Here is a 24,365-nt window from a genome sequence, read left to right as displayed (position 1 = left end):
TTTATCACATTATGTCATAACTGTAGCGGCTACTCTGAGACCTTTGCACAATAATATGCACTATATAAAAATCATACGATAAACTACACACGCACATTGACACACACACACACACACACACACACACTCACACTAACACACACCATTCATTCATTAACTGAGGTGATGTAGCCCTGGAGGACAAAAGTACAGAGGGCCCTACAGTACTGCCCCAGTTCAAATGGTTGTTTTGCCTGACGGTTTACTCCACTCTCTCCCTGGAGCCTGGCAGTCACTTGTCCCTCCTGGTGGATTCACAGGTCTGCCTCCAGACCCTTCACGCTTTTAGACTGATCCTAGAACAGAGGTGGCGACTAGAATGGACCGGCTTCTGAGGAAGTGTCGTATTAGAAACTCACTGGCTAGAGAGTGCCTGGCAGAGGGCCTGGGGGTCTATGTCATGATTGTAAGTGTGTGTGTGTGTGTGTATCTGTGTGTAAATGCTTGTTTCTTCTCATAGCTGCTGACAAAAACTAGTAAAATAATGGCTGGGATATAAGTTGATCACTTGCAGTTCGTTTTAATATTATGTAGGTGATGTTTTGCAGTTGCAGAATTGTAGATGTCAAAGCATTTTGAAGTTTGTGTCCATACCAGAGGTATTATAGTTTGGGAATTTGTATTACTCTTTATTTGTATTTAGTCTTGCAGTTGGGTTTTTGATTTCAGTTAAGTTTTAGTTAGTTTTACAAGAGCAAGAGTTTTTGTTTGTTAGTTGTTGTTAAGGAATATACTAGCTTTAGTTTAGTCTTTATTTAGTTTGAGTTTTTTCAGGAATTGTGAAGAAAGCGTTGGGTTATAGAAGCGGGAAAAGGTAGAATAAAAGAATGCATGAAAGAATAACCCTGGTCCATGCATGTGTACATCAGCATGTGCTCATTTGAACATGTGTAGCACATGTTTATATCCATGATTGTGTGTGTGAGAGTCTCATTGTCCACCACCGTGTGAGAGGTGTGATAAACTAACTTCTTACTTCATCATATCTCCCAACTATCATATCATATTAGTGTAGTCAGTACTTCCACAACACTTCATTTCGTAATGTGTGATTGCTGATGAGTGTTCAACATGACATCTTGATTACCGTCTACTCAGGGTCATAGGTTTATGTCTTGGTGTCAGTATTCAGACAGCATTCTTTAGTTTTCTGCTGTCTATAAACCTCCTTCAGATGGCTTTTGTGATAAGACTCAAAACAATGCAGATATTCTGGGCATGTCTTTTGTGAAATGAGAGCGCAGCTATCCGGGGACTTTGATACAAAATTAACTTGAATAGGGAGATAAAAGTTCTCAGGAACCCTGGGTCATTTCCGGATTAATTACAGGATCTTAAGGGCCTACTGAGAGCTGTCATCAAGCCTATCGTGCATGTGATAAAGATTGAGTTCCTCATAATTTTATCGCAGCAGGTTATTGGCTCTTAGCCTGTATATAATTGGCAAGAGCAGACTGAGCTATCCTGTTTCATGAGTGATTAAATGCTTGACTGTGTAGCTTATATTTGTCCTTTACTATGGTTTTGTGCATAAAGTTGTTCAATAGGTGTGCTGTGATGCTGTAATGTTCGCTGAGAGGCTTTCTCCCCCAATGTGATGCATGAGACAGTGATTCCAAATGCATGCTAAAAATATCCCTGTGAATTGTTTCCCTATTTCTGGCCTCTAATTGTACTGTTTGTCATTACTCTGACCATGACAGAGACACATTTTTAAAACATCTGAATGCATAGAATGCATAATAAAATGCATTATTATTATTATTATATAAATATTGTGAAACACCATTGCTTCCCTGTCCTTGCAGAATTGCATTGTTGTGGTCTATTTTAACATTTTCACATTGCACCTTTAAAGTCTATTTCTCTGCTTTCCTCTTGCTGTGATTTTCACAGCTGTTTGGATGTGGCTCAGTTGCCCAGGTTACGACCTCGAGGGACACCAAAGGAGAGTACCTGTCAATCAACCTGGGCTTTGCCCTCGGCACCACCTTTGGTGTGTATATCGCTAAAGGAATCTCAGGTGAGGAGCTATAGAATATTTGGACATTATAAATCTGTGCACCAACACACAACATCTCATAATATCATAATCATAATATCATACATAAATGAACATACTTGACTTTTATAGTTGTTGTACTTGAAACCACAGTCTGAACATGTTGCTAAAAATGTGTTCCGTGCTTCAACTGTTTTCAATAAATCAATTTGATGTATAACTGTGTTTTGACCAAATACATTTAAACTGACAACATAAGCACTGATTCTCTCTCATATCCGTTTTCTTTTTTCCCCACAAATGTCCTAAGATCAACATTTCAATCTCCATCTGATGAATAAAACTCTAAAAGCCACTCTCTTCCAGGTGCCCATCTTAACCCCGCCGTGTCTCTCAGCCTGTGCTTGCTGGGCAGACACCCTTGGACACATCTGCCTTTCTACTTTGTTTCACAGTTCCTTGGGGCTTTCCTGGCTGCCGCCACCGTTCACCTTCAGTACTACGGTGAGGACTGACATTAGGCATTATTATAGAGAACTATGGAACATACCTGAGGTGTTTTACCTGATTCTGTTAACCGCCCAGCTTGTTATTGTTTGTAGTAGGTATTTTCTAAATGTACATTGTGAGGTTCTGAGTAGTCCTTGACAGTCTTTGAATACTACGGAGGGAGATTTATGATTTGTAACATATATCAAACAGGTTGTTTAGCCGCGTTTATTACTGTTTTTACTGCCAGTAAAACTGCTCACATAAGTCCTAAGTCTACTTTTGGGTATATGCAGCGGCGTTGTTGATACGTGTGTCTGTATTTGCGTGCACACAGATGCCATTTCGAGCTTTGGGGGACTTGAAGTATCCGGACCAAAAGGCACAGCAGGCATCTTTGCCACCTACCCAGCAGATTACCTCTCCCTGGGCTCTGGAGTCCTAGACCAGGTCTGACTGCTCTGTTCCTGCCTCATTTAAATACAGTTAGGCTACCTGATCCTAATGGACGGTGCAATTATGACGGTTACAAGCCATGTAGAGCTGTGTGGTGGGACATGTAACAGGAGATAGTTTGGAAGCTAATAGACGTGTATTTGCATGGCCACTCTGAGTACATCCTGGCTCCCTGACCCCATGGGTTTGAGGTGTTAAGAGGGCACATCAGTCAAGTCTCATAATACCATTAGTGTGCGTTACGTAGGCTACAGTGGACACTGGGAGCCAGTTCACACTGCCACAGCAGAATTTAACATCCAACATTACACACATTAGTGTGGTGTAAATGACAACTATTTCTAACGTCTATTTAATAAATCCTAGCCTGACGATGTCATACTCATAATTCTAGTCAGAATATGAGTCTGAGACCGGACCACTGGGCTGTGATTATGGGGCGTGTTTCAACGAACCAGGAAAGAAAATTCCTCTTCGCTGAATTGGATACCTAGAACCAATCAGAGCAACGTAGTATTATTACCATCTGATAGATTAAACTTTTACCTGATCCCGTAGGAAGGACGGCAAAAACATCTTTTCAATCGACAAATGCCTTGATCGCGTTTCTCTGTTCCTCTTTCAAAATGAATGCGCTGTCAATATCTGTTGAGACGTTACTTAATTAGCACTCAAGGCTAGAAGCTACCATTAGTTCTAATGTTCTTTTTGTCTACGCTGTTAGCATAACCTTTCAATAATGGTCTAGAGTGCATAAGTTAAGACCTACAATCCTAGGCAACATTGGTGTTGCGTATACACAACTAACCGAGTCAATGTAGACATAAAAAAAGTCGTGTAGATACCTTAAATCATATCAAATATGTCCCACTAAGCTCCCGAGACGGCGCCATCTTTGTTCGATGTATACCGGTAATCTATCTATGTCTGTCCATCAACGTATAAAGCCCGCCCTTACAATTTGAATGGTCAGATCCCTTTTCGGGGCCGTTTAAACCTTCCCAACTAGCTCGACTCCAGACTGAATCTCCCGGACCAAAAATTTTGTGGGCGGAGTTCAGGCTGGTATCCAGGCTAAATAAATCCAGTCATCTGCTGCAGAATGTTGTAAAATGATGACAGTTATTGGTCTGTAATAGCATTGCCAATGGACACTTTTTAAAATATACCCTCCACTTGAAACTCTAACCCCCCCCAAGCCCATTAAAACTATATCTCCTCTCTGTCCCTGCTCCAAGCACACCTCATATATGCTATATATCAGTGGCGGTCCGTGCATTTCACGACTAGGCCTTCAGCGATGTCCTACACTATGTTAAACTGAGTTAATCCACCTCCTAATACCCTCATTATGACGCCATTGCTCTCGAACCATTATATTTATACAGAAAGGCGGTATAAGTGAGCATTGCATCACCTTAACATAGTCTAGTACAACAGACTTTATTAATATTTCCGGAGCATTTAAAATCAATACACCCGTATTAACAATACAATAAGAGTAGTAAACTCTCAGTTATATGATCGCTTGGATATTACTGTCACAACTTAAAAATAAAAGGCGATTTTCAGGGATTAGTCTACAAAGTTTTATTAAGTCCACCGAAAGTAGCCTATGTGAGCTTTAACAAGTTTGTCCAATAAACATCACATTGTCCCACCTGCAAAGCAGTTTCATTAAAGGCACCCAGTGCAACTTTCGAGTCTTAAAAATAAACATTCAATTTCTAGTCTTTTTTTATACGTAGTAAGTTTCAATAACTCCATACCATTACATATCGACATTCAAGGAGCAAAGATGAGACGTCGACAACAATCGCCGCCATTTTCTTTATTTTTTGTAACCTACAATAAATAAAGCGGGATTCCAGTCAATGGAAAAATGGCCTCTCCCCACCGGCGATTGTTGTTGTTTACGTTTTCTATCAGTTCTCACCACACAACAACGTCTCATCTTTGCTCCTTGAATGTCGATATGTAATGGTATGGAGTTATTGAAACTAACTACGTGTAAAAAAGACTAGAAATTGAATGTTTATTTTTCATTGAATGTTTATATAAAGTTGCACTGGGTGCCATTAAACTTCCCATCCTCACGATATCCAGTTTTTCTTGAAAGATCCGTCTTGAAAATGGCGTTGTAATTGTATCAAAAACTGGAATTATCAAGTTGGTGTAAACTAGTTTATTTGAGTTGGTTAATGTAATTATATTTAGTCTTACCAATTGAAACAACTAGCATAATAAGCATTGAAACCGTTGTACGTCGTTTTCGCATTAGCCAGCTAAACTGAGCACTGAAGCAATGCACCGGTCTGCCTCAGTATCCAATCAAAGGACGTTTACGTGTCACGTTCAACGCGAGGAAAGAAATCTTCCGGGCCTTCTAGAAGGCCAAGTGTCGCCAACTCGAAATCTGATTGGTTCTCACAACTGTCTGTTTCAGTTCATTCAACTTAAATGAACTGAAACAGCCAGTTGTGATAACCAATCAGATGTACACGGGCCTTCAATGTGAATTCTGAAGGCCTCAGGGAAGATTTCTGTTCTCGGGGAAGATTTCTCGGAGCGTGGCAACACATGATAACTGAAATATGATTGGATGAAAGCTCTAACATAAATTAACAACGCTGGAAGCTATGAAATGAAGATAATGGACTATGGGGAATAATTTAATACATACAGTCATGGACAAAAATGTTGGCACCCCTGCACTTCTGTCAGATAATGCACCACTACTCCCAGAAAAGTGTTGCAATTACAAATGCTTTTGTATTCATATGTTTATTTACTTAGTTTGCATTGGAAAGACACAAAAAATCTGAGAAATAATGCCAAATCTGACTTTATTCCTCATTAAACTCAAAAAAGGGCCGGACAAAATTATTGGCACCCTTTCAAAATTATAAGAAATAATTGTATTTTAAGCATGGAATGCTCCTTTAATCTTTATTTAAACTCACCTGTGGCAAGCCACAGATGCTGGTAAAATATAAATCACATTTGCAACCAGTTAAAATGGAGCAAAGTTGACTCAACCTTTGTGTTGTGTGTCTGTGTATACCGCACTGAGCATGGAGAAAAGAAAGATGAGCAAAGAATTGTCTGAGGATTTGAGAACCAAAATTGTAGACAAGCATGGACAATCTCAAGGCTATAAGTCCATCTCCAGAGATCTTAATGTTCCTGTGTCCACTGTCTGCAGTGTCATCAACAAGTTTACAGCCCATGGCATTGTCACTAACCTCCCTGGATGTGGAAGGAAGAAAAAATTGATGACAGAATGCAACAAAAGATTGTTTGAATGGTGGATAAATAGCCTAGAACAACTTCCAAATAAATTCAAGACAAAGGGTACAACGGTGTCAGCTCGCACTATCCGTCGCCTTTTGAATGAAATGGGATGCTATGGTAGGAGACCCAAAGGACCCCACTGCTAACACAGAGCCATAAAAAAGCCAGAATGGAGTTTGACAAAACTTTCTTGGGGAAGCCAAAATCATTCTGGGAGAACGTCCTGTGGATAGATGAGACCAAAGTAGAGCTTTTTGGTAAAGCAGTTTACAGGCAACGAAATGAGGCCTTAAAAAAAAAGAACACGGTCCCTACAGGCTAATATGGTGGAGCTGGACCGATGTTTTGGGGTTGCTTTGCTGCTTCTGGAACCTGATGCCTTGACTGTGTGCATGGCATCAGGAAATCTGAGGACTACCAAATAATTTTTGGGTGCAATGTAGGGCCCACTGTCAGAAAGCTGGGTCTCCGTCAGAGGACATGGGGTCTTCCAGCAGGACAATGACCCATAGCACACTTCAAAACGACCCAGAAATGGTTAAGACAAAACACTGGAGAGTTCTGAAGTGCCCGAGATGAGTCCAGATCTTAATCCCATAGCACAACTGGGGCATGATCTCAAATCAGTAGTTGGGAGAAGGCACCCTTCAAATGTGAGAGACTTGGAGCAGTTGGCAAAAGAAGAGTGGTCCAAAATTCCAGTAGAGAGGTGTAAGACACCTCATTAATGGTTATAGGAAGCTATAGATTTTAGATATTTGTATTTCTTTATTTTTAAGGGTGTTTTACCCATTATAAAGTTGAGGGTGCCAATAATTTTGACCGGCCCTTTTTTGAGTTTTATGTGGAATAAAGTCAGATTTGGCATTATTTCTCAGATTTTTTGTGTTTTTCCAATGCAAACTAAGTAAATAAACATGTGAATAGAAAAGCATTTGTAATTGCAACACTTTTCTGGGAGTAATCGTGCATTATCTGACAGAAGTGCAGGGGTGCCAACATTTTTGTCCATGACTGTATTTATGAAAAGAAAATATTAAAATTACATTTATTTTCTTACATTTATTTTCTTCTCTGTTTAGGCAAGCAGAGAGGGCCTTGAAGGCCCTGACGGACCACCACTGCTATACATCTCCTCTCTGTTCCTGCTCCAAACACATCTTATTTATCCTATAAATCTCCTCTCTGTTCCTGTTTCAAGCACATCTTATTCATCCTATAAATCTCCTCTCTGTTCCTGTTTCAAGCACATCTTATTTATCTTATATCTCTTGTCTGTCCCTGCTCCAATCACACCTGATTGAAGTCTGTGTAATTACAGGTGTGCTCAACTAATCAAGGGTGCTTCTGGTGATGAGTTCAGTCAGGTATGGAAACAGGTAGAACAGGGGGCCCAGAAACAGAACTGAGATCTGTTCTAAACAGTTCTATCGTTGGAACCTCAGCCGTGTTAGGGTCGTTGATCACTTGAACGTGAATCTTGTAGGTGATTGGCACGGCTGCTCTGCTGGTGTGTGTCCTGGCGATCGGAGACCAGAGGAATACGCCGGCCCCTCGGGGCCTGGAGCCAGTTCTGGTGGGGGCCATCGTCATGGTGATTGGCGTGTCCATGGGATCGAACAGCGGGTACGCCATCAACCCCGCCCGAGACCTGGGGCCGAGAGTCTACACCTACCTAGCCGGGTGGGGGGCAGAGGTGTTCAGGTGAGCTGAGCTTCTCACAGACACTGAGACAGGAGGCATACTGCAGATCACACACAGGCTCATCAATCAAGCCAAACCCCAACTGAATGGAAATCTACGCATCGATAAACACATTCATTCAACCATTTATACCAGCAGTATAGCATCAAATCTGTCTGGAAAGTCCCGCCTCTCTTTTTCCGGCCTATTTGATTTTGCCTTCAAAGTCAGTATGGCAAGGCATCTATACCAACTTAGTTCAGCATTGTAAGGATCCTTGGAGCCAATCACAAACTGGCTATTGGCTACCTGGTGCGCAATTGGCGTATTTAAACTAACCACGACTACGTAACAAAATCGACGGCAAAGAGGTTTTTGAAAACATTGGACATGGAGGCCGCCGGAGCACAGCAAAACTTCGATACTGCTCTCGCGGCTGTCTTGGATGATTTCAAAGGCAAGTTTTCTTTGAAAACAGAACAGAAACTTGCCCTGGAACAATTCATACAGAAAAGGAGTGTTCAATTACGTGACTGAAGTGGACCGCCATTGAGTAGTTCGCCAGACTAACTGAGCAAATGAAATGCAGTGAAGGGGGTGGGGAATTCCCAGACAAGCATCGAATACGAATTGAAGCTGAACAATGACTTCGACGAGGTTTGCAGGGAGGTGCAACTGACCAAAGCATTTAGTCATTTAACAGCCCTATGAAACAATGTTCTGTTTCTCCCTCTCACACACTCCTCTCTGTCTGCAGTGCTGGGGGGTCATGGTGGTGGGTGCCTGTGGTGGCCACTCCCCTGGGTGCTGTGGCGGGCTCTCTGCTGTATGAGCTGCTGGTTGGAGTGCATCTCCCCGACTCAGACACCGTCGCTGACCAGCTCATCCTTGCCAACCACCCGGCACTGGAGCTGGAGGGGAAAAGTCCAGACGGAGGTATTCCCAAACCGGCAAACCCTGTAAAAACCCTGTAAGAAGGTCTGGAGAGACCCACCTGAGGCTCCGCTGTGTGGGAGACGGCGATTAAGGATGCTTTTCCTAAATGTGGTGGAGTACACAGCTTCCGGGGGCAATCACTCATCCGATGAAGTTTCAGAGACGTAATGCTGATACATTTCTGAACAAATTTGTCCTTACCAGATTTTGCCCTATGATTCTGACTACAGGGACTTATTGTTGTATCTTTCTCCATAAGATTACTGACTCGTTTTTAAAACAACTAGAAAACTAACTTCATATGAGGGAAAAGTATGTATGTAAGGGGAAAAAAACTTTTGCGGAGTATTGTTAATAAAAGTATTGTTATGTATGAATCTGAGTAGGAGTAGTTAGTTTGCCGTTTCATGGGAGGATGGAGACCAAGATCCCACTAATAATAAAACACAAAGTAGACGGGCACATCCATGCCGTACGGTTGTCATATTTATTATTATTTCAAACAGGAGAGTAGGAGCCGACATAAAAGGGTATGGCAGTGTTGCAAGCAGCAATCACAGAAAAATAAAATGATAAGATGTATATTTATAGGGGATGTACATAAGACAAACATTTTGTTTCTTAAAAAAAATAAAATAAAAAAAAAGACACACACGGGCTTTCACGTAATCACAAATGTAGTTGAGCTGTAGGGATTGCAGAAGGGTCATGATCTACTACCACTGTCCCTGTGTAAATAGAAAAGACTCATATCAAAGAGGGGACAAACAAATAAAAACAAAAAGAACAAATTTGTACACACACCTTTCGGAAAACCCTCCCGCCAAAAGCCATCACACTCGTCAGCTTTTTTGTTTTGTTTCCGTTTTGTGATTCTTTTGTAAAAAATATGTAACTTATATCCAAATATCCATTCATGATTCAGTCAGCTAAGAATCGGCTGAATAAAAAAAGACAAAACAAGTTATACCTTTACAGTAAGTAGAATTCACACTTCACATTGTCTACTAACCCCACCTCTAAGAGTTTCTCAAAATTACTGCATTGTACAGTACTCACACACGTAGACACACACACACACCACATATACACACACACACACACACACACACACACACACACACACACACACACACAGACACACACACACACACACACACACATACATACACACATACATACATACATACATACACACACACACATACAAATGTGCTCTTGCAAGAAGTGCGTAACCATGTTTTTTTTTTTTCGTTTGTTTGTTATTCACAATAAAGTATTGGACAATTTCTGTAACACCTCAAACGTTGGACATCACACATCTGTCATGCAAAGAGCTGGAAACGCAGATCTGCCACGTGTTCAGTAGACTCTCCTCTTGGGTAATATAAAGTTTCATCACTTTTCTACCATTCCTTAATCAGATACTTCAAAAAGACACAATACGGATGACGTATAAATAAATAGATCAGTACAATGTCGATACAATTTCAATATTACTGTTCGTTTAAAAACACCTTCGATAGCACCTCTTTTCTTTGCAGTCGTTAGTCCAACCCCTGTAACACTGACCAGACGACAGCTTTAGACCAATCCCACTTGCGACTGATCTGGAACCAGTTATAAACCTGTACCTGGTTACTATATGGAGTTAACATGGGCAGGTGGAAGAAGTAAGGGAGCTGCGCTCAGGACAGCAGTTGACACTGGAACAGAAGAGACACTGACCTGGCAGAGTCACAGGAGACTGATTCCTGGTCAGTCTCCGATGAGCTCCGAATTATCCGCAGTAAGCACAGATCTGACCACTCGTGCAGACCCTCTGCAGTGTTTGTGTTGAAGGAGGAAGTGATGGGTTTGTGTCTAAAATGTTCTGCAAGCTTGAGCTAGATTCACTGTCATCCTCTCTCTCGCTCTCTCTTTCTCTCTCTCTCTCTCTCTCTCTCTCTCTTCATGACCTCATGAGCTCTCTGCTCATCAAGAAGATTCAAACATGGAACCCAACCAGCACTTGGAGTAGATCAAGTATCTTCACTGTATGTTCAATCACATAAATGCTCTAGGACTTCTCCTCTCCACTGTGAAAGGGCGGTCTGTGGTCTGTGGTTTACTGGGGGATGGCACAGGTTTATAGTGTGAGAGAAACACATACTGCCTTGTTTCTAGACAAACATACCAATGTTGGTGATGCCATGGAGTCGGTCTTTATTCATTTCCCTCCAACCCCTTTCTCTAGCACTTCGTTTCGTCCTTCCTCCCTCCATTCTCCTCTCTTCCTCCTCCTCCCCCTCTATGTGGGCTTGTCGTTCTTGTGTGCAGTGATGAAGGCCATGCCGTGCGTGCGGAAGTGTGTGTTCAGGTCGGCCTGTTTGTCGAAGCGCCGCCTGCACACCCGGCACCCATAGCTTCCGTCCTCGCCCCGGTGTGGGGAGGCAGGGGAGCCGTCCGGGGACGTGGTCTGGGCTCCACCGCTGCCGGCGTTATCGGGCGAGGAAGAAGCGTTAGCGGCGGCGTGTCCGCGAGTCTCGTTGCGTAGCCGGTGCGTGATGAAGCGGTGGCGAGCGAGTGAGCCGGCAGAGGCGAAGCAGGCGCCGCACTGGGTGCACTGCAGCGAGCCCACGCTGCCCACGCCGCCCTCCGCCTGGTGCTGCGGGATGTGCCGCTGGAACTCCGCCCAATCCTCCGTGGTGAAGCCACACGGCGTGCACCGGAAACCTGCAGCGCTGCCCGTGGCGCTCTCCTCCGCCTCGCCACGAGAGTCCTCCCCTTCCTGCCGCGGCTCTTCCTTATCCGGCTGCTGCGGTGGTGCCGTGGCGTCGCTGGCGCCGGTTGCTGCGGGACGCCAACGTTTCACCACCCCACCCCCGCTGCCAGCACCACCACTGTCGGCCCCCTCCTCAAACGCACCATCCCCTTCCTGCTCAGACGAGCTGCCCACGCCCTCCACTGGAGCAGAGCGCTTCCTGGTGTTGGGGGCACCCTGGGAGACAGAGACAGAGAGACAGACATGGAGACATGGAGACAGAGAGCCAGACAGAGAGACAGACATGGAGACAGACAGAGAGACAGACATGGAGACAGACAGAGAGACAGACATGGAGACAGAGAGACAGACATGGAGACAGAGAGACAGACAGAGAGACAGACATGGAGACAGACATGGAGACAGAGAGACAGACATGGAGACAGAGAGACAGACATGGAGACAAAGAGACAGATATGGAGACAGAAAGACAGACATGGAGACAGAGAGACAGACATGGAGACAGATAGACAGACATGGAGACAGAGAGACAGACATGGAGACATACAGAGAGACAGACATGGAGACAGAGAGACAGACAGAGAGACAGACAGAGAGACAGAGAGACAGACATGGAGACAGAAAGGAGGGTGAGTAATCATCGTCCCACTAGTGACCATAACATATCAAACCATATCTTCTACAAATCTACCATCTACAGATCAATATGTGTGTTTAAATAGACAAGTGAGAGAAGAAGATAGAAAGAAAGAAAGAAAGAAAGAAAGAAATAAGAGATGGATGCAGTATGTGAGGCTGACCTGTCTGTCTACTGGTTGTCTGGAGCGGATGCCGTGTCTGACCCGAATGTGTTTCTCCAGGATGAGGCGGCTGCTGAAGGTGCGCTTTCCTTCAGAGCAGTACCTGCACACATACGCGCACACGCACACACACACACACACACACACACACACACACACACACACACACACACACACACACACACACACACACACACACACACACACACACACACACACACACAACAAAAAGACATTACTCTCAGGCACTCTTACATCATCAGAGAATGACCTCAGTAATCTCTACCACACTGATCTGCGCCCACACAAACAAACTTGACATATTTAGTTTCTAGCCAGTCCCTCAATCTCTGTTTTCCATCCATCCATTCATCCATTCATCCCACCTCACCTCTACCACTGAACTTCATGACAATATCATTTAGCCTGATTATACACTTGATATACAGTAGCAATGTGTCAATGTGTCATAACCAGGGTGGGAAATTTACATATTTTTTAGGGGGCAATTTTTGCCCCCACTTACTGAAATCCAGGGGCATTTCACAAAAAATTGGGGGCACTTTTAGAAACTTGTGAAAAACGTTTAACCTTTGTTCAAAATAATAAACACACTTATTTAGGCTTAAAGCAGCTATACGGAATTCTGTTCCAAAACTAGTACGCTAACAACCTAAAAGGCATGCAAAAACCTTGCAAACACCACCAACAGCCCAGCTGACACTAATAGAAGCTTGCCAACACACTAACTGGTGTCTTTTTGCAGTATACCTGGCGTCATGCATGTGCAAGCTTTTTTTCCATTTTTGCAGGGTGTTCCAGCCCGTTACACAGAATAGGGCATATCTTGGATGGCTAGTGGGAAAGACACAGGTCTTGATCTGTCCTTCACATGACCATATGCGATCAAAATTAATTAGAGAATGGTACCAAAACCAGTTGCCTACAGAACCATACCTCAAAAAGTGTCAAATTGTTGCATAGTGTTACTTTAAAGTATATGAACAATTGTCATCAAATGGCAATAATAAGACTATTAGGCTTTAGTCTACAAATTCAAAGTGTTTTCTTTTTTTGAACAAAAACCAAACTGACAACCTAAATTAGACAATCATATTCACGTTTATTCTTATTTCTTTGTGGTTATGAGTTGTTATTACTACATTTCATTATTCAACTATTAACAATCGTTTTTTTCTTTTATTATATTTATGGATTTTTGTGTTACCTTTAATCATGTTGTACCTACCATAGTAGGCCTACAGGAAATACAGTTAAGACTAGTAAGCTAGCTTGCAAGCAAGCCTTTGTAGTTAACGCTGAAACGCACTATCAAAGATAGCTAACGTTAGCTAACTAACATTAAACTAGCTTAACCGAACTAAATCATTTCTAAAAGTATTATTACCAGTTATCATTCACCATAGGCGATGGCGTGATGCTTGGCGCCTGGTGACGAAAGGCCATGTATTTCTGTATGTTTTCGCTCCATTTGATGAAGTCAGCAGAAGAGTTTGCCTGTGCTGGATTTACAACGACTTGGGCAACTCGTTGTCTACAAGTCCGACATGCCTTGGGGGAAAAAATCAGGTGTTTTTCTCGTCGTCATCCTCCACCCCAGGCCAATCTAACTTTATTTTTTGACAGTTGCTGGGAGTGTGACTCTTTTAAAAATCGAGATGGTGACAGAGACTATGCTGATCCTCGTTTCTCCTCACTCTCGCAGTCACAGGTCTGATTAGGAAGCGCTCCAAATATGTTTTGTTAGAACGTTCGGTTCTTCACGCAACAATGAGTCAAGGCGAAAATCAAAACATTTAATGGCAACTGACCGGCTACAATGTTTGACACGTTCATCAAATTATTATTACACAAAATTATGGGGGCATTTTTTGCCCCTCTCCTAGTAATTTTAGGGGCAAAACTATATTTTTTAGGGGCAGTTTTGCCCTTTGCCCTCGTTAATTTCCGACGCTGGTCATAACTATATAAGAACTTGAATTTAGTGTGTCTAGGACAGGCAGGGGTGGAGGAGAACTGAGGGCCCTGGCGTGAGGTTCAGGGGTTGGTATCTCCTGGCTTGGCCCTGGCGTGAGGTTCAGGGGTTGGCATCCCCTGTCTTGGCCCTGGCGTGAGGTTCAGGGGTTGGCATCTCCTGGTTTGGCTGGGTACTCACTGGCAATGGAAGACTCTGCGGATGCCCTCGTGGATGACCCGCACGTGTCGCCGCAGGCTATTGGCTGAGCTGAAGGAGCGCTCACACATCCGGCACGGGAACTTCTTCATTGGCTGTGGCAGGAGAAAGGGGCGTGGTCACACATGAACACACTCTGACTGACACCTTATCTATGGTCCATGGAAGGTGTGTGTGGTTATGGTTGTTACAGTCCTTTTCTCCATCACCAATGACAACTGTCTGAGTCTGAGCACCACCTCTACTATCCCAAACCATATGAGCGATTTTAATATATATGGGCTTCATATGCAAAATATGATTTGCAAATGCAAAAACAGCCTAGTTACACAAGTAAATATGTCAAATGAATTTGCAATGTTGTATTCCATAATATGAAGGGATCTGTGTGTGTGTGTGTGTGTGTGTGTGTGTGTGTGTGTGTGTGTGTGTGTACCTTGCCGTGCTCCTTCCTCATGTGGGAGATGTAGTCCTCTTTCTCAGAGTAGCGCGTGCGACACTCTCGGCACTTCCACTCCAGGGAGGCGCTCTCAGGCGAACTGTCTGGCTCCTCTTCCTCCTCATTGTCCTCCTCCTCCTCTTCCTCCTCCTCCTCTTTCTCCCCTCCCTCCCCCTCCCCCTCTCCCTCCTCCTCCCCAGGCTCCTGGCTCCACTCCTCCCCATCCTGGCCTCGGGCCTTGGGGACTGGCTGCGTTGCTGGGAGCGTGGCTCCTGGGATGATGGTGGAGGTGGTGGTGGTTGTGGTGGGTGGGGTTTCTGGCTTGACTGACAGGCCTCTGTGGACGGTCTGATTGGATGAAAGCGTGATGAGGTTAGGTAGGGTTCCACAAATTCTCAGTCAGATAAAATTGACACAACACACACATACACTCACACACTCACACACTCAGACACACTCACACACACACACATCAAGCTCACACATCAAGCTCACACTCAAACTCTCTCCAAGTTTCATCCAATCCAAACTAGACAGGCAGGAGATCGCTGAGCAGACCTTCATGTGCTCCATCATAGAAGCCTTCTGAGCGTAGAGCTTGGTGCAGTCAGGACACTTGAACACGTGCACCTTCTGCTTGGCCAGGTGAGTGTCGAAATGCACGTAGAGCAGGGGCTTCTGGGTAAACACTGTGTCACACATGACACACTTGTAGATCATCCTGAGGAACAAACAGAGAAACATACACACTCAGTAAAGACATAGTAAGAAGTATAACTACACACATCTGATCTTTTTCTCCAAGCACTTCACACACAACGTCATGTCATTCTAGGCCATGGCAAACAGCACTGAATACTAAGGATGTGGGAATGTGTCATGGCGCAACACATGCTTCTGGGAATAGTACAATTGTATGTTTGTAAGGGCCCCGATGTGGCAAAGACTAAATTAGCATGGCATTAAATCTGTTGCCAGGGAAACACATTGAAATGAATGAACCGACATGCTAATCAGCTAATTAGCGGGACATAATATCAGCAGCAGGAGACAGCTGGAGTAATACTGCCTTCACTCATGCTCACTCTTTGAAGGGACATCTGGGTGACAGAATTGGAAGGAATGTCGCTGTCGGTTTCTATTTTAATTTAGAGAGAATATTGAAATATACAGGAATGGGAAAAGATGGAAGATTAAAATGTTTTACAGGATTTCTAATATAGGGATTAGTCCTTGACCTTGATTTGCATAATTGGAATTGGGCTAGATCAGCATACATCTCCAATGTTTGGAAAATATCCCCATCCTCAAAGCATAACCTAATTGTCCATACCAAACACTGAGGGACAGGACTTGAGTCTTATATGATTCTATGAAATCTGTGACTACCAGTTAAGCACTGGGACTAAACCCTTCTGAGTCCAGCTTGTTTGCCTGATGCTTGACTCTTAGCTGTCTGCTGGTGGACATACTTGGGCTGGGTGGCCGTGAGCGTGGGGTGCTGGGTGCTGATGTGGGACTGGGCACTGGGAGCAGACTTGAAGGCCATGGGGCAGTTGGGGCACTTGTGGAAGACCTCGCAGTGGGCCGTCTGGATGTGAGACTTGATGGAGTTCAGCCCCCCAAACACCACCTGGCAGATGGAGCACCTGGGGTGGAACAGGAAGTCACAGGATATAATGTTACAACATTTAACACAACAAAGCACATGACACACCACAAATGGGTTCCCAATCCTGCCCTCCTGCCTCCCCTCTTGCACATCGTTTATCTATGGGAGAGCCGCTGGATCGGCTCCGGCCTGTTTCAATACTATGATTCAGCGCTGTTCACGCCATCGATTACTTCACTCCTCCGATGAGCGTCTGCTGTCTTTGCCTTCTCTCTGCAGCAAGCTATGGCAGTCCTGTCTCTGTTCATAGGTGGGGGATTGACCTACCTGTTGCTGTTTGTTCCAGTGACAGCCTTGACACATTCAAAAGCTTTTCAAAACTCAACCCATCATCTGAGAGCCAGAACGTTGATTGTCCAGGTAATTATTTAGACATCATGCTCCTGCTCATACCACACAATAAACGGCACCAGATCTGGGGGGTGTGGGCTACTATTGGCCCAGAGTGTCTGCCAAAGGATATCCATATCATACCTGTTTCATTCTGAGAAATAACTATGCTCTTGATCAGCCAAGTCAGGCTTGTACGGCTAAGTATACAGAGCAGAGACAGGTGGGAGATATGCTGTGCAGAGGGACCCCAGGAGCAGAACTGACATGTGGTTCACCATGTACCCACCACTGGTCTTTACTTCACTTAATTACAGTGCTAGACCGGATCCTACCTCATTATACTCAAGTGAACTTACACGGTTAACGACTCATTAGGGGTCTGCTGAGTAAGCTACTTAATACTCCCTGATCTCATCGCCGGCTATAGACTTATCTGGGGAGATTGCTCCCACCAAGCCACATTTCTGACAAATATCACTCACTACCTTGGAGGCATCATATGTAGAGATGCACGGATGTGAATTCAAATGTACCAGGGAATGATACCGGTTCTTAACAAATGATACTATGTAGCTCAGCTCACAGAAGGCAGACATTTTAATAATGTTTATTTGCACTCTGGTCTACTAAGGGCGACTGTAAGGACAGTGTCTGCTGTTGCGGATGACACACACCAAAATGATATATATATATATATATATATACGGTATATATATACACACATATATATGGTAATACAGTAAAGTGATACAAGAGTGATTATAAATATATATAAATATGCCAGTAGTACCCCCTGGAGTGTAAAGCCACTGCATTTGCTGCCAGTGGTTCAGTCCTATAGCATTCACTTGCACTGCTGCACTGCTGAAGTGTGCCTAGAGGTGCATTCTTTTGGCACCCAGGTGGAGGTGTTCATGGTAGCTCCGGTTCCAATTCTAGGGTCTACCTCTGGTTCTGAACCCCAGAAAGCTTAAACCAATTCTGTCCAACCCTCTAGATTCTAGAACATCACAAGAGCAAAACTTCACATCACCATTTAAAACATCACAACCAGTATTGCAGCCTCTCTTAAAACATCAGACCAGGCTTGCCAGGATAAAGGTGTAAGACGACCACTGTGTTGTGCTGCATGAGTGGACATGGATACTGTGCTCACCTGTAGCCGATGCGTCGGGCGAAGTGCAGGCAGGACTCTTCCAGGTGCATCTGGAAGCTGGCTTGCCGGGCTACGCCACCACACTCGGGGCACACGTGCGGGGCGCGGTGCTTGTGGATGCGCTGGTGTGCTGCCACACTGCACCAGTTTGGCAGCATCATGGGCGGAGTGCACAGCATACACGTCTGAGAGAGAGATAAGAAGAGAAAGACAAGAAGATAGATAGAGAAACAACATCAGTTTACTATTCCTGATTTATCATAGACTGACAAAATCACTATCCTATTCATGATTTGTCAATCGCTGATAGTTTCAGCAGGGTCAAAGGTCACTCACTGAGTTGGGGGTGGCTCTAATCTGCTGGAAGTGGGCCACCAGCTCCGCCTTGCCCCCAAACTGGGCCTGGCATTCGGGGCACTTGAAGTTGTTGTACTGGAGCACGTCGACCTTCTTGCAGGGCAGGGGCATGATGGCCTGGGGACTGCTGGGTAGCCTGCGAGCGGTGCTTGGTTGGGCGGCTGTTGCCAAGGGCAACGGGGAATCTTTCTGGGGGCTGGAGGTGGTGGAGACGGAGGGGGCGCCTTGTGGGGTAGCTGGGGTGGTGGAGAGAGATGGCGAGAGCATTCCTGAGGAAGCAAGAGGGATAGGGAGATTTGAAAAGGTTTCACTCCTACACTAGTGCTGTCAAACGATCGCATTTTTGTCATAGTTAACTCAAAATGAATCGCGATTAATCGCAAATTAATTAATCGCAAATTTTATTTTAATGCTCTTATCATGGAAAAGTGGATTGGCTTGCTTTATGCAATGTTTTATTTTATTGAAAAACAACATTGCCAAACAGGGCGGTACAAAATAAAATTATAAAGTGCACATTTCAGACTCAGCCTATAGTGCAGTTAAACCATGGCTTAATTTTTTCTTTTTTTCAAGTTTGCTGTGAACATAGAAGTCAGGCCTCTTATTTCAAAAACAATGAACCATAACAGTTCGGTTACCAATAAAAGGTAAGCCTACTACTTCTGTGCTTTCAGCCAGCTGCCTGTTGACATTTTCAGACAACAGTGAAGCTCGCTTCTTTTGCACAACTTTTAAAGGTAAACTTTCTATTCAGAAGCTTTTTATCAACCATTTCGGCGTATCGCGCTCACCATCACTCAAACCGTAACGTTAGCCTACTACACAGTTTGCGAGGCCAAAAAGAACGTTAATCTTAAAAAAAATATTTTACAACACGTTAATTGCGCGATAAAAAAATGAACGGCGTTAAAATGGGTTTGCGTTAACGCCGTTAATAACGCGTTAAACTGACAGCACTATTCTACACACATCATTACAGTCATGATGTGTGTATGATTATTAGTATGTCCATATTCCTCTACTAATTGACTTAGGTAATGTATACCAACATTTGGGACTTTTGAACCCAGATACTACTGGTATACCTGACTGATCAGATCTGTGTCGACTGAATTCAAATGAAAAATGTTTCATATTCTGTCATGTGTAGATTCATGGGAGTCCATGTAGTATCAAGTTCCTATTCTCAAGTTAAGCACTTTGACCTGCATTGTTTTGCATGAAAGGTGCTATACAAATAAAGTGTATTATTATTATTATTCAACGGATTCAATCCATTATTTATATTCCAGAAGCCCTTGTGCTGGCTGGCTGATTTTTGAGATGATTAGTTGTTACACATCCTTTAATCATTTAATGAATTGAGGCATGGTCTGATAAAAACATATTGTTATTGATAAGATCTATATAAAACAAATGTGTTTATTCATTGTGAGAATCAGAAGTCTCACCTCAATTTATTCTCATCCATGCCATAATGGATGTTGAAAACAGCAGAAAGAATCAGTGTTATCTCTATAAATGAATGATTGAGTCTTCATTAAGTTAAGCATCTCATCATTAAGTAACAAAGCAACACTATCAGGCATAGTGAGCGTGAATGAGCATGTTTCAGTGTGAAGAGGTACCGATGGGTGCAGTGTCCTGCTGACTGATCATCTGCTCCACGCTGACGGGCCTCATGACAAGGTGCGAGCACTGCATCACCAGGCCCCGCTCCTTGTGCTCGCGCGCGTGCAGCAGAAGGCTGCACTTGTTGAAGAAGGCCAGCCGCTTGGCGCAGTGGTTGCACGTCACCTCCACGCGCAGCGAGCGCCGGTCGTAGTGGCGCACCAGGCTCCGCTCCAGGGCGAACGAGTCGCCGCACTCCAGGCACCGGTAGCCCGTCGTGGGCATGGAGAGCCCCCACTCGGGGGGCGGCAGGTTGGAGAGGTCTGGCTTGTAGCTGGGCAGCAGGTTCTTGCTGTTGAGGATTTTGTTGAAGGCCTCGACCAGGCTGGACTGGGAGCGCGAGATGACGGCGCCCGTGCTGTTGACGATTGACGCCGGCTTGCAGGGCTGGTGGAGGCCCGCCGTGCCCCCGTTGGTCGACTTGGCAACGGGGCGGACGCTGATGCCACTGACCACCGAGGTGGCAGGCAGGGCGGCTGTTTTGGTGATGCTGACTGCCGTGGCGGACACCTTGCTCTTATCAGACGGGGAGGCCATCTTGCTTTGCACCTTGGTGGCAGCTGCCAGCATGGCGCTGCTGGCCTCGAGTGTTGAAACGGGCAGTGCGGCAGAGCTCTTGGCCACGCGTGCTGCGGCGGTGGCAGTGTTCGTTCTCCGGGCTCTGTTAGTAGGAACCGAGTTCCCCTGCTGGGCCTTCATCACCTCTAACCCTTTGCTTGCGCTGGCCCCGGCTCCTTTGGATGCCACCACGGTCCTGGTGATGCTGCCGGTGGGAGTCTTGATGGTCTTGATGCGGACTTTCAGCGGCCGGGCTGGGGCAGGCCCAGCAGGAGTGGTCGTTCCTACGGCGACGGAAGGCACCACACCTCCCTCCGCTGATTGAGTTTTCCCCTCCTCTTTCTCCCCCTCCTCTTGCACGTCCCTCTTCTCTTCCTCCGTTCCTTTACTCTCCTGTTCCTTCCTCTCTTCTGTCTTTTCAACTACTGCCTTAGCCACCTCCATCTCCTCCTCCTCCTCCTTGGGTTCCCGTAGAGCAGGTGAGGGAGTAGTGGTGGCTGTGGCGGCTGCTGGACTGGAGCTTCTTTTGGGTGCTGCCGATGAGGAGGCTGGCTTCGGGGCCTCTGGCTCTGGGCTTTCGGGGGAGTCCCTCTCTTCCACCACGTGCTCTGGATGCCTCTCCTCCTGCGGGGAGCTCTTGCTGGTGGAAGAGGTCTGGGAGGGTGAGGAGAGCCAGTTCTGCTGGCCCTGAGGGGAAGCGGGCGAGGCAGAGGGAACATCACCGGGCTTGGGGAAGGAGGACGATGACCCTGCTGATGGCAGGGAGGGCGATTCGAAACTCCCGGCAGGAGATCGGACGCGACGGGCCAGCTTTGGGGTGGTGCATGCCGGGGAGTCTGGGCTCTCCTGGATCACCAGTGGGGCTCCCAAATCAGGGTCTGAGTCCTCCGAGTCCGAGTCCAAACGTCTGAAGCCCGTCGGGACCGACCTTGAGGTGCCATTGAAAGACTGAAGCGGCCCAGACATACGGGGATTGTTAGAGGAGGAGGAGGATGGCGATGAGGATGACGCAGAGGAAGGTAGAAGCATGGCTTTAGAAGGGGGAAAGAAAGGAGACGATGCCAGGGCCCCCGAGCTGGTGCTAGCAGCCGTGGGTGCTTTGGGTGGTTTCTCCAGGCTGGTCTCCAGAGCGGCCTCCTGCTGCATGTGAAGCCGTTTCTGTTGTTGCAGGAGCTGCATCTTCCGGGCCCTGCCCACGGGGTCTCCGGTGCCCTGCGCCATCAGCGGTTTCAGCTTGTTGAAGATGTTGCCTCCTCCCTGCTTGGAAGAGCTGGCAGAGCCAGACAGAAATTCGGCACTGTCTGGGGCTGCTTTTGGGGTGCAGAGGGGCCACGAGTCCCCATTGGACTGGCCCTGGCTCTGAGACAGGTGACTGGACGCACTCGAGGACACAAACCCGTTATGGTTGAGCGATTCTGGTGGCACTAGACCCGGGCTACGCGTTCCAAGCCGTGGTACAAGTCCGATACCAGGTGGTCCGTCTGCAGGTTCCCTTTCTGAGACTGTTCCCTCTCCCCCTTCAAGGGTTTCAGCGCGGACACGGTTCTTCACGATCACGCTGACAATGGATGGGTCTCCGTGTGGATCTGTTCCAGGGCTTGTGGGTCTCATTGCGTGACCTCCGTCAGCTCCATCATCCCCGGGCTTCCCCATGGTCCCGCTGCCTGACCCATGGTGGCCCTCAACGTCATCGCGGGCAGACTGAATGGCCTCTTTGGCATCAATGTCAGGAATGTCAAATGCAGCCAGCAAGTCATCAAAATCGGGGGTCTTCATGTCCCCCATGCCGGGACAGTCCACACAGTCCTGAAGGATGCAGAAACAGCCTTTTTAGATTTATAACGACCACAACATGACCACTCACTTTTTGGCTTCTGCTAGACAAAAAAAGGGCATCAGTCTAAATGTTTATTTTTTCAAATATGAAACAAAGGCCAGGTGAGGAGTCTATTTAACTTGTCAGTCACAAGAGTAAGAGACTCAAAGACACACCTCCAATCCATCAAACAGAAATCAGCCTACACGTTAGTGTCAAATCTTTGTGTATGAGCACCCAGTGCTATCAGCCTTTCCCTCACTCTTCCTATACAATAAAGGGTGACCCTGAGGCAAACAGTTTGGTAATTGCAACGTATATCTTATCAGCCACTCTGATGTACACCAGCTTAAGCGCACTGTAAGGTAAGGGCAACCGGCTGGTATGATCTGATATCAGCTAACATTCCCAAACCAACCTGCCTGTTTTGGGTGGTGTCTTGTGGACAAGACCTCCTTTGGCAATTACACATTACTAAGTTCTCTCTCATTGTGTGTGTGGGGGGGGGCAATGAATTCATCGACACAGACACCGCCGGTTTCAAAATGATTCGTTTCTTCACAACCTGACAGAACATGGGTAATGCTACATGCTATAATAATAGGGCCGAGTCAAGCTACACAGCTAGCTAACCTAGCAACCACATCAGAGACAAATGTTAAACAACAAGCTAGCTGGCTAGCCAGCTAGTGTTAATGAGCTGTAATTGACAAAAAAGGTTTTCAATCAAACGTTACATTCCTGTCTAGACTGGAAATTGATACATTTAAAGAAGACCTACAACCAATAGTTAGTCGTTTCTATCTCTTAACATACAACAACGATGTATGAAGAATATCTGCCTCTGGTGGCTACTATTTCCAACAGTGAGCTAGCTATCCTCGCTGGAGGATAGACCACACGATTTCGCTAACTAGCTAGCAAGCTAAAAACTTACTGGGTTATATTATTATTACCGTTACAAGTCATATTGTTCCAGCCTGTTCAAAATAACAGTTTAGAATGCATGACTTAAGTATTAATTTCCCCATTGCTCACGCAAAAGATAGACCGTTAATACTAGCTACTAGGCTCGTTTATTTTCACAATCCTCCTCCATAACAGCAAGATCAGCTTGCTAGCTGGCCGCTGTTAGACCAAGCCAAGCGAAGGGTCATTTAAATGAAGGCCATCGCATGTTCTACCAACGCGTTTTGGTTATGAAATGCAATTGCAATAGTTGGTAGTGTAATGTCATTTGTAAATTGCACTGTCAGACCTAGACTATCCCAATCCCATGTTTTTGACGTTCCTTGGGGAAATAATTTATTTGTTTACCTGATTCCGAGATTCCCGACTATCCTCGCTCCCGTAGAAGCGCCTTGGATCCCGTCATCAATCGGAAGGAGGTCCTATCAGATGTTTTGTGTGTGGTACAAAATTTCCATATACAACTACTCTGATATGTTTATATCCGAAATATAAAAAACAAAACCCATTTTATAATTAGAATGATAAACACATAATCATTAATGTTATTTTATGACAGCTTTTTTAACTCTCTATTTTTTGTTGTGTTTTGCAGCTTCATGGACCTCTTACTGTTCTCGCGGATTTTACTGGAGACTAATACTGTCTGACTGTAATTCCCTTATGTTTTATTATATGCACGTCAGTGGATCTGTCCTTAACCAAATTTCAATTTCCACGCAAATATATGGGTG

The 24,365-nt window shown here is 45.2% G+C and overlaps 2 protein-coding genes across 2 annotated transcripts; one reads left to right on the top strand and one right to left on the bottom strand.

The window, feature by feature from the left end:
• Nucleotides 1-358: 358 nt before the first annotated feature.
• aqp10b (aquaporin 10b) lies at nucleotides 359-8,937 on the top strand (the record flags this gene model as incomplete). Its single annotated transcript, XM_080836362.1, has 6 exons — nucleotides 359-445; nucleotides 1,936-2,062; nucleotides 2,408-2,545; nucleotides 2,868-2,980; nucleotides 7,767-7,984; nucleotides 8,721-8,937. The coding sequence occupies 6 exons, from the start codon at nucleotides 359-361 to the stop codon at nucleotides 8,935-8,937; spliced, it is 900 nt and encodes a 299-aa protein (XP_080692488.1).
• Nucleotides 8,938-10,033: 1,096 nt separating this feature from the next.
• Nucleotides 10,034-24,015, bottom strand: znf687b (zinc finger protein 687b). The gene is made up of 10 exons (XM_080836898.1): nucleotides 23,980-24,015; nucleotides 20,246-22,652; nucleotides 18,594-18,883; nucleotides 18,258-18,442; nucleotides 16,569-16,745; nucleotides 15,655-15,817; nucleotides 15,094-15,444; nucleotides 14,640-14,752; nucleotides 12,464-12,566; nucleotides 10,034-11,879 (listed from the first exon to the last, which is right to left on the bottom strand). Exons 2-10 carry the CDS (start codon nucleotides 22,629-22,631, stop codon nucleotides 11,190-11,192), a joined length of 4,458 nt encoding a protein of 1,485 aa, XP_080693024.1. The 5' UTR covers nucleotides 22,632-22,652; nucleotides 23,980-24,015; the 3' UTR covers nucleotides 10,034-11,189.
• Between the last annotated feature and the right edge of the window lie 350 nt (nucleotides 24,016-24,365).

Source organism: Sprattus sprattus (genome assembly GCF_963457725.1).
Source record: "Sprattus sprattus genome assembly, chromosome: 4".
NCBI lineage: Eukaryota > Metazoa > Chordata > Actinopteri > Clupeiformes > Clupeidae > Sprattus > Sprattus sprattus.
The sequence above is the reverse complement of the archived record's forward strand: the minus strand, read 5'-3'. Positions and strand labels throughout refer to the sequence as shown.

Excerpts from the sequence above, each read along its gene's own strand:
- znf687b (XM_080836898.1), bottom strand. The coding sequence starts at position 22,631 with ATGGGGGACATGAAGACCCCCGATTTTGATGACTTGCTGGCTGCATTT. Across the intron at positions 14,753-15,093 it reads TGAGGAAGGAGCACGGCAAG|CCAATGAAGAAGTTCCCGTG; the intron begins GTACACACACAC and ends CTCCTGCCACAG. Across the intron at positions 11,880-12,463 it reads GACAACCAGTAGACAGACAG|GGTGCCCCCAACACCAGGAA; the intron begins GTCAGCCTCACA and ends TCTGTCTCCCAG.